Source organism: Coloeus monedula, assembly GCF_965178545.1.
Source record: "Coloeus monedula genome assembly, chromosome: 1".
In the NCBI taxonomy this organism is placed as follows: domain Eukaryota; kingdom Metazoa; phylum Chordata; class Aves; order Passeriformes; family Corvidae; genus Coloeus; species Coloeus monedula.
The window spans coordinates 62,450,932-62,462,027 of NC_138781.1; the positions used below are offsets into that span (position 1 = coordinate 62,450,932).

At 40.7% G+C, this 11,096-nt stretch overlaps 1 protein-coding gene across 1 annotated transcript in view; it reads right to left on the reverse strand.

Moving 5' to 3' along the window:
* Positions 1-10,685, reverse strand: part of PDE1C (phosphodiesterase 1C) — a gene marked incomplete at both ends in the record, with an annotated part of 356,527 nt that extends 345,842 nt beyond the window's left edge. The window contains one exon of the mRNA XM_082298542.1: positions 10,601-10,685. Within this exon, the coding sequence (XP_082154668.1) occupies positions 10,601-10,685 (85 nt within the window). The remainder of the gene's footprint in view (positions 1-10,600) is intronic.
* Between the last annotated feature and the right edge of the window lie 411 nt (positions 10,686-11,096).

Consider the following 11,096-nt stretch of genomic DNA (forward strand, 5'->3'; position numbering starts at 1 on the left):
ACCTTTTACCCTCATTGCCCTGGATTGTTTTCAACTGCCCTGATTCTGCCCAATATGTGCCACAAAACAGAATGTAAGAGGTCATGCAGTACTAGACTGATTCCCTCAGCAGCAGTTATAGCACAGACGTGCACACCTTCTGTCCAGCAGCCCTGTTTCCACTGCATAAACCAATGTCATGATAAGTTTCAAGCCTGGAGAGGATCTACAGGAGTGCAGCCTGAAAATACATTTTCCATCTGGGACACCTGAAGGGAACTGGTACACTGTGCGGTCCCACAATTGCTCTCTTCCCTGGCCTAGGGGTCCATAAAGGAGAGGAGATATCACAGTAGTGTCATGCCAAAGGGCAAAGCCAGGCTACGCTGATGGGTAGGACGGCTAACTAGGCTTGAACATGACCAGCAACTTTCCTTAGCATCAAAGGCAGTTAACAGTGTCCTGGGCTTCATTAAGTGTTGCCAGCAGGTCAGTGGAGGTGATACTTCCCTACTGTGCAGCATTGATCAGGTCACACTTGGAGTGCTGGGTCTAGTTCTGCTCTTCCCAGTGCAGGAGAGAGATGCAGACACCAAAGAGAGTCCAGAAAAAGCCAACAAAGATAATTAAAGCACCTCATGGATAAGCAAAGTCAAAGAGCTGAGACTGTTCAGCATGGAGAAGAGAAAGCTTAGGGGGATCTCTCAGTGTAGATATATCTGTAGGATGGGGGTGCAGAGAGGACAGAGACGGGCTCTTTCCAGTGGTGCCCAGTGATAGGACCAAAGGCAATATGCACACACTGAAAAACAGGAGGTTCCCTCTGAACATAAAAAACACCTTTTTTTTCTTACTGTGACATTGTCCAAGTACTGGCACAAGTTGCTCAGGAGCTTTTGGAGCCTCCATCCTTGAAGATATTAAAAAGCCATCTGGACATGGTCTTAGGGAATCCTGGTATAGGTGAGTATGCTTGAGCAGGGGGATTGAACAGGATGGCCTCCAGAGGTCTTTTCCACCCTTACCCACTCTGTGATTCTGTATGCTTTCACCTTTTGCCACAGCTGCAAGATGCACTGAGCAGAGAGACCTCGCTGAGAGTTTGGAGGCTCTAAAAAAGACTATCAGCTCTTATGATCTTCCTCTAAATTGTCTCTTCTATATATATTAGGTGAATAGGACATACTTTTGGGACACACATCATCTTTCATGCTCCCCCTATGCAAAGACTGCAATAATCAACAGCCTGGACTGATTTCTGTGGCAGTTCATAAAGACAAGCATTTCAGGCTAGTTGATTTACTAAAAAAGAAACATGGCTAACCTGACAGAAAAATTTTTATTCCTTTAGTTAGATATAATTCTGTACTACAATTAACAGACTGTGTAAATGCTGAGCTACTATTCGTATTAACTATTGCTATTTTCCTGTAATAAAGTGAGCTTTGAACACACTTTCAGGTACCAGGAAGCATGGCTGAGATAGTTAACTATAAGTCAAATCCACATTTCTGGTAGCAGGCTCTGTCTACATTTTCTCTCACTGGGTCTATAGCAAAAGCAAAAAAGAAAAGAAGACCCACTGTCTCTGATTTCAGTTGTTTGTATCAGACAAAGAGATGACTGGGAAAGGAAATAGAAAACTCAGAAGTGCCTTTCTCAAGAGATGAACTCACTATTTTCATATTTACATAATTTGCATATGATTTGCATCTTTTTTTCCCAGCATCCTATTTTAATTTTTATTCTGTATGCACCCCTGGGATCATCACTTTGTCCACTCAGGTTTTCATCAGATATCTTCTTATATGCGGACAGGTCCTACTCTGCAGAACAGAAGCATGCTGCGAGCTCTGTCTCTCAGCTCCTAGGAGAGTTCACTTTAAAGGAACTTCAAAACATGCAGTCTCTGGAAGTTTTATTTACAAAATACTTGTGTTTACAAGGCAATAATCCCATTGTTTTCAATAGGGACTAATTATACACCATTTCCTTTGCCCTTCTATTTCATTCTGCAGTCCCAGGGGATCCAGATTTAGCCTTATGGCTGTGAGTGGGACTTCTCAGGAAGTTCTTCTGATGCCTGCTCTCCCTCCTTTCCTGGACAGGAAGGGGCCCCAGGCATTATCCAAGCCCAGAGGTGACCCAGAGCACACCTAGATAACACTTGAGGAAGCATCTGCCAGGAAGCCCACACCTTGTTCTGTGTTTCCCTTGGAGGAAACATATCTATTTCTGAACACATAATTTTTCCCATTCCTTTTTTCCTACATATCACTTCTAATGTTTCCCCGTGACATTCAAAAAGCAAAGGGGACAAACGAATTAAATAAGGAAGGCAATTAAGTGTGAATGATGCCTTTACAAATCATGTTTGGATCTTCTATAAATACCAGGTCTTCTCTGAATTTTACCCTTGGGCATTTGTAATTCTCCTAAATTTTTGTACAATTACTGCATAGTTTCTTTATCCTTCTGTTCCCATAAAGTCCAACAAATATACACATGCCATATAGGAGAACTGCAAGGACCTTACCCACATACATGTGGAAGAAACAAGTAAAATTTGATTTTTGAATGCTTTGACTCCTAATAATGATTGACTCTCAATACTAAAAGAGAAAGGGTATGCAACATGAATCCAGTGTCCTTATCCTCATCTTCAATGGCTATAAATCTACTTTAAGTCCTTGAATTAAGAACTGAGTTAAGTGGTACTGAGTGAGCAAGTTGTCTACCCTCTCCCCTTTCCCAATACACTTGGGAGGTTTCATCACTCTGCACAACAGTGAGGAGGAGTGGGGTGATTGGAAAGGGTGCTAAATCAACAGACATAAACCATATCATCATGCAGCAGTAGCAGCAAGATACCAACCATGCACTGCCATTTAATGGAAAGAGATGATGTTTGCACCTAAGGAAAATTTTCAGGGGACTGATTGCAGCTGCTATGACAACAAGAGGGAGGATGTGACATAATGACCTAATGACTGTTTCATGTTGTTCCAGTGAACCACTCTACTCAGCAGCTGGGAAGCCAGTAGAGACTTCATTAAGTGCATCTGTTCAGTAATTACTGCAACCTTCCCTGCACCACGACTCTAACGTTCCATGCAGTCATAGCACAGAGCTGTTGGATGTAATCATAAGGGTTCGTTTCTCAGTCCTAAAAATTTCAAAGCCTGTAGCTATTAGAAATCTGGCATTGAGTTTCAGCAGGTTTGTTAGACACAAGCTCTGTCACCTGGCAAGGAGAAATAAGGAGCAAAATCGTATCAGCATAACCTTGATGAAGTCTCACAAGGAAGCCATGGAAAACCTGCATGATTTGCCTGCCTTGGTATGTAGGGCAGTTCCTTTTCTAACATACAGCAACTTTCACTTTAACTGGAAAAGACCAGGACTGATCCTTTGCTCATTTAAATCACTGCAGTTCTCCTGACTGCAGTAGAATGATGAATATTTACTGCTGGTCAGGATTCTGCCTCTTGATTTGATTTGCACTAGTACACAAATAAGTGAATGTTACGTCAAGGAGCCTTTTGCTTTCTTAATCATACAAAGCTACAGAACTAGGAAAAATGAGCTTGTATTTACACTACATCAAGACAATGGACCAATTACTAGAGCACAAGGGTTTAAAACAGAAAATTTGCAGCAAAAACACAAATCCCAAAAGACAGTTTGACAGCTCCTAGACTTTGATCCTCAGCAGGAGGAGGAGGAGGAGGCAGACCTCTGGCTTTTGACATGGGAGAAGGAACTGTCTTGAGAGAAGGTTCTCCCTGTCAGAGCCTGCCTGCTCAGTAACAGGCCTGGCTGCCTGCCTGCCTGCAACTGAGCTCAAAAGGCGCAGAAGAAGTCATGCCTCTATTTCTTTTGAAATTAAGGGATTCTAGAAAATCTGAATTTTGAAATTAATATCTTTGCATCAATTCAGAAGGCACTGGAAGCAGGAATAATTGGCCAAAGACCAGAAAGAAAAAAAAACAGAGGCAATGTTATTTCTCACCACGGTAAAAATGGGCCCCTCCTTGTAGGGAGTAACCATCATTTGTCGTCTGTGAAAGAGGCCTGACTGCATTTCCTTTCCTTTCTTTCCGGCACAAAGAGAATAAGCATCCTCGTCTCCAGCCAGGTGTCTCCACCTTCTGCCCTATTTGCACCTTCTGTTTGAGGTTCTGCTGCCTCACAAGCCCAGTTTTCATAGCCACTTCACATTAGTGAATCTAATTCCCAACACATTGAGGAATTCAGACCATTCAGTGACAAAGTCCTGCAGATAGATTCAGAGGTGAAAAAGCACCAAAACCTGGACACATGTAATTTGCCAATCTTACCAAAAAAACCCACAAAACCAACAAGCAATTAATTAAAGGAACACTTCCTTACAGTAATGATAGTGAGTTTATCCATTAACATCTCTTCTTACCCAGAACTCCCATGTATGGAGCTTAATTTCAGAGAATGGGGATGCCCATTCACTCAAATCAAAACATGCAGCAAAGGTTTTACTTTTAGCAGCTTCCCTGAAATATAAAATCAAGGGGAGGAAGGGAAATAGCACTTTTGATGTGACCCTGTCACAGGGCCCTGCAATCTTTTGGGAGCTGCTTCTGAGCCTGTTGTGTAACTCTGCCTGGTAACCTCTTGAAACAACTGACAGTTAAGGGAATAACCCCAAATGCTGTGTTTCTGGATGCCAAGATACAGGCAGCAGAGCACAGATGTGAACAGCAGGTAGCAGTGATAAGGCAGAACATTCACAGAGGCAAATGGGCAGAGGTCCAAAACACATTGCCAGACTTTTAGCCACACTACAGTAGACTGCAAGAACTATTACTAGGTTACATCAGTAACCTGTGGCAGTCTTTACTTAGGTTACAGCAATATATCCCAGCAAAATCAAAGATGTAAATTTAGTATCAAGACCCTGTAGATGCCATAGTATCACCATAGAATCAAAAAAGCATAGGAGCTGGAATGGGCCTTAAAAATTATGTAGTCCCAAAATCCCCTGCCATGGGCAGGGACACCTGTCACTAGACCAGGCCGTTCAAGGCCCTATCCAACCTGGCTTTGAACAATGCCAAGGTTGGGGAATCCACAACCTCCCTGGGCAACCTGTTTCAGTGTGTGACCATTCTCACCTTTTATAAAATCTGCTACAGTTTAAGTACCAACAGCCAGAATTAATATTGCCCATCACTGTGGCAGTGACCAGCCACCCCAGACAAAGGGCCAGCTGGCTAACTCACCCATAGGCATGCCAACCTATGCAGATACCTTTCAGGTGTCTTTTCAGACAAAGCAGACAGAGACAAAACTGGTTAAAACTAAAATACCAATCTGAAGTGAAGGGACCAGGAAAATACTCATACAACTTTAGAGCTTTAGTCCACAACCTATTTGCTGCCAGCTTCAGGGATAGGGCTGTGTTGGAAGTTAATTTTCATTCCTTATAGTCTTACAACTACATCAGAATTCCTTAAACCACATCAAAAAACGCACATCCTATTGCAAGCTTAGTATTTGTATTATAATAATAAACCCAGATTTTCCCATTACAAGCTTTCAGACTACACTGTTTACACTGAAATCATCAGTGCTTCCTATCAGATCTTACTGAGAAAAAATGCTCTCACTAAGGTTTATCAGGAGAAGAGTAAAAGAAAATTTTAAAACACCAATGTTTTTGGAGTTTCATTGTTTTTTGAACCTTTTGATTTATGTTAACAAAAAAAAATTACAGAGTTTAGGTACAATGACAAGGAGAGGCTACAGCCCACAAGACAAGTGGTGGCTAGGCATTCTCCCTTCACCTTTTTGGCCAAGGATACTGTTTGTGTGCAGGCAGAGATAACTCCCCTTCTCCCTGAAAGTGGACAGACCACACAGACAGGTATTTCTCCCAGCCTTCCTTTGAAATCTGAAAGCTATGACACATATGCAGAATAAGAGATTTGTCAGCACCTTCTAATTACACTATGATTTCATTCAAAACGAAATTTTTATTATAAGCAACTGAGGGCAGAATTGAAGTATATCTCCATGAAAATGCAGTATGTGTGCCTGCAGGTGTCTTCTCCTGATACCTGCCTCATTTGTGGGTTTGCAAAGGTGTCCTTGACAAAAAGGTGCTTCTAAAGTTATCTGTCAGGGCTGTTCTACATGTGACATTGAAATGGATGTTGGAATGGGTTCCAAGTAGGGAACTGCAACATGAGAAAATTCCAGACATATTAAGAAAAGTACATTTTTAAAGAATTATTTCAAAATAGGGCCCAAAATCACCACAAAACAAAACTCAGGGCTTCCACAGTAACTGGAGGGAAAGCTTTTACATGCAAAATGTGTAACAGAGTGTTTTCATGAAGAAAGTTACCTACAAGATTAATAAAGAACTGCTGTGAGCCAGACTAAGTGTTTCAGTGCCACTTCGTTCCTCTCCAACAACACCTAAGTTACAGAACTCTGTAACTCCTCACCACTTCATTCCATAAATCTACTTTTAAAAATTTATTTTATACATTGGAAAGGACAAACAGTGTTGCCAGCTGTTTCTGGATACAAAAAGCAGAAAGTTGAAGTTTTACTGAAGTTAAGCTCTTAGTCATAGAAATTTAATAAATGCCGAAGGAAGACATCTTCTTGTTAATACTTGTGTTTATCGTTTTCCCAGGTTTAAAGACAGTGGATCAGTCCCTAGTAAGTCAATTACAACAGCAAGTAACACTTACTGGCATTCTGAGTTAATAGTCTCTCATTTGCACAGCAATGATGAGACAATCCACAGGGGAAAAAAGGCCTTAACTTCATCTCTGCTGTGTTTTAGTGGAGGAAAACTTGGCCAAAGTCAAAGAAGAGCTCAAATACAGTATCTTGTTTATATAAAACTTCATGTACTCTGAAATTTGGTGACATAAACCATGTCAAATAAAGATCCTGAAGTCTTCATCTGAGACAGATTGAACTTTCTAGAGCAAACTAAATTGTATGATTCCTGTTCTTGAATAGTCCCACTAAATGGCTCACACTGTGGCTCCAATATAGACCCTTTACATCAACTACCAGTGCAAGAAGACTGTAAAAGTGGAATACTCTAAATCTTTAGTGGGCCAGTGCACCTCAATCCTCCTCAGAGTCTCTGTCGAAACAGTTGTATCTAGAGGAAAAGGATTTGCAACTACCTTGTTTCTTCATACAGAAGAAAGCTATGTGGTGTTGTCATACATTTGCCCTTCTGGTATGGTACAACCCTCTCTTTTGCATGGATCTGTAAAGCCCTTGGGAAGTGTGGAGTTCCTACAGCCCTCGTGTCCCAACACCAATGTGGTAAGCAGCTAAGGTGAAATTTAGAGCAGTTGAGAAGCTGCTCTAGGTTGCTCTGCTCTGTAAGCAGATGCTGGCCAACTCCAGAGACACAAGGGTATCTAACTACAGGCCTTCAGTAAGCTGCTCTTCTTGCACCAAGCTTCTTCTTTGCCCTTATACTTTCATGATCGATGTCAGGCCCAGGTCTTTCATTAATTTTCATTAAAATTTCCATTAAGTCTCATTGTCAGTAATCAGTTTTCAAAACATTGTGAAGATCATAATTTCTTAGCAGTTAGTATAAATGTCAATCAATGCAAAATATTTTCTCTTCATAGTGCCATTTAGGTTGGAAAAGACCTTTAAGATCATTGAGACCAATTGCAAACTGCACAATGCCAAGTACACCAAAAGAAGCAGTGGAATGACCAAACATCCTTCTTTGGTGCTCTCAACCATGCAGTTGGAGGTGATGGTAGTGAAGATGAAAGTTACAGTTATTACCATGCTTCCCTTCTAATAGTACAGATATTTCATCATGGATCTAACCAAACTCCCAGTCTGTTGTTCCCACTCTGTCTAGAACAGAGTTGGACAACAATTTGAAAATGTCGCATGATAACTGGTATGATTCATTTTGCACCCAAAGGGAAGATATTTTCTCTCAAACTAATATTTCTTTGTTTCTCAAGGGTATCAGCCTTCTCTCTCAGATAGTACTACAGTAGCAGATGCAGCAGCTCAACATTTCCCAAGAACTTTTTAAAAATTGTCAGAATACAAAAAACAGAATTCTCTTCTGATGGGGAAAAAGACATTTAAGCCCATACCTGACACAGTAATGTCGCTGTAGGGTTTCTTGGATAGATTTATCTTCTTCAGTATAACGATTAATAAATACATGAATCATTTAGGTCTGTCCACCATACAGTGCTGGTAATACTACATAGCATGTTTACAAAGTTTTTACAGTTATGTGATTCAGTACAATGCACACTTGCCCAGATATAAAAATAAATGTTATATAATACCCAGATCATAGAATCAATACACCGTGTGCATCAAATACAGATGCACATCAAAGAAGATAGCACAGGAGCTGCAATGCAACAACTGTCCTAAGAAGCAGAAAAAACCTGAGTCTTGCTTTAAGACAATTTAAAATTAAAGGACACTCTAAAATGAATTCTCCTCCTTTGTTTTAACCAATCCCTTTCCACCAATAAGGAGAAACGAAATACAAGTAGATATAAGTGAAAAAATAACAGTTTACTAACAAGCAAAACTCGGAGCCACTGGTGTGTTGTGGGTAGAGAGAAACAGTCTCCCGGAATCCACACCGAGTGGCCCAGTGAGGGACCAGCTCAAGTTTGCACTGCCAATAAAGTTTGCCAAGTTCACTCTGAAACAGTTTGATTGCAGAAATGCAGTTTTTCTGGGTGGCTACTGTTGCAAGCCCAGAACTACTTCCTCCTCCCCCTGAAACAACTTCTGCCTTAAGTGACATGCCACCACACAAAAGAGAATCCAAAAGGGAAGCCTCTGCCCACGCTATCTCAGCTTTAAGGCAAAAGCCAAGAAGTGATGCAAGGGACAAGAAAACAAGCCAAAAGGTGAAAAAGCGGACTCTGCCTGTGTGCTCCAATCTTTTTAAGTGTACCACACCTGCCTGCCCTGTGATTCCAGTTCCAGAAGTGCCACTGAACCTTAAAGAGATAGTAACAATTTTTGGGCATGGATAGATATGAAATACAATACCATTTTTGATTACCCAAGACAACCTTCAGTTATAAACCCTGAGTCATTTGATCCTAAAATTGGTCCAGTTGTCTTGTGAGCATGAGCAGCATAAAAACAGCAGAGCAACAAACTCAGAAATCCTGTTGGTTTGTTCCTGAATAAAAATAAAAATTTTTTAAAAAATTTTAAAACATTAATTTTAAAAAAACATCAAAGAAAATGTTCATCCACCAGGCTGACACAAACTGATAAAAACCCACTACTAGTAATTATGGCAAGAGAGGAAGAGATTAAGATAGGGGGTGCAAAAGAGAGCATATTGCAAGAACCTGTGGAGGGCTTCCCCATTAGAGAAAGAAATTTCAAAAGTAGCACTTGCCCGGCAGTTTTGCCTTTAAAGCGCTATATGAACATTAACAGATAGTTAAGATACCTTAACTATGTAAATATATTTTAATGAAACATATATTTCCATCTCCAATTTTTTTCAGCAAGCTTAATGTTTGCATAATGTTAATGATTGCAAAACAAATTCTCCATGAATCAGAGGACTAAACAGGTATGTCCTTCCACGCCAATAAAAGCTTGTATCCCTCATTATTAGATGAGATTCTGGCCCAATTATGTTAGTATCATCTAGGAAAAACTTTCCTGATTTCACAATGGCAAGGAAGTGGAATCTCTGTCTTCTTAAAGGTATTCAACAAGATTTTGTATTGATTATTACAAGTAAGTTATCCATATATTTTTACTTGGATTGAATCTAAAATGGGATGTAAGCTTGTTTTGCTTCTAAGTTCTATATGGGTTTGTATAGGGGTACATATATATACCCATACCCTAGTAAGATAAGCAATTGTAACAAACCAGTCTACTCAGAGAATCCTCAAATTTTGTGTACCAAGTCTATTGGAAAAAGCCCTTTCACTTTCAGAAGCCTCACTTTTCCCCAAGACAGCAAACATAAACATGAAACAGCACTCTCCAAACAACTACAGCAATCCATCCTAAAATTCCTAACCTTTCCTCACATTTCTCATTGCCTCAGCAATTTACTTCTTGTGTTTGAGAGCTGTTACATACATACCTTTGTGCAAAGCAAGAAATTACAAAAGATTATAGAATTTGAAAACACTGGCTAAGTAAACAATATAATATTGCAAAGAAAGCCAAGGCTCCCAAGGATGATATTCTGGGCTCATAGGAAGGAAATGCAGCTGGCAAGCTGGAAACCTGCAATCCTGGAGCCCAGGTTTTACTGAGGTAAGATTCCAAAACAAAAGTACTGCAAACATCTTGGTGAACTTGTGCCAAAACCCAGCAAAAGGATGTAGAGTGGCTGTGTATCAAAGGCAAGTTTCTTAGGCAGAAGAAAATACAGAAGATGGACTGCAAAACCAATGCAGGCAAAAATTGCAGGGCATCTGTACATTTTAGACGCATATATTGACAAACAGCAGTTGACAACACCTGTCTTTTACCTGTACTTACTGGAACTACTAAGAAAGACAGGAAAGAAAGAGAAGAAAGAAAATAAATGAAAGAAGACAAATTAAATCAGGCTTACCAATTGTAAAGCTATAGCCATCAATACTGAATGTAGCACTCCGGCATTTTTTTAATGCTTCCTTTCTGCTACGTGGGTCTGTCATGATCCTGCCAGCTTGTACTTTCAGCAGCTGCCCTTCTCTCCCTCGTGGAAACAGAGCACTCGAGCTCACCCTTAGCTGCCTGTGACAGTGCACACACCAAACCTCACATCTTCTTACAGGGAGCCAGATCTGAGCGGCATGCACCCAAGAATTTTCTCCTCCCCCCTCTTCTCAACTCTCATTGGTAAGTTACCTACCTGCCTGCTCAGAGTTTAACTGGTTAGAGGCTCCCCTATCAAAACCGGCAGTCAATTAGTGCGAGACTACCAAGTCAATAAGCCAGCTGTAGCTGTCAAATCTCTGTGTAGGAGGTAGCATACAAAAAAAAAGGTAAAGGGTTAGATTTTGCTGTTATCTACCCACTGACGCTCCCTGTATTCCCTGCTATGCTGTAAGCAGTTTCTGTGGCTC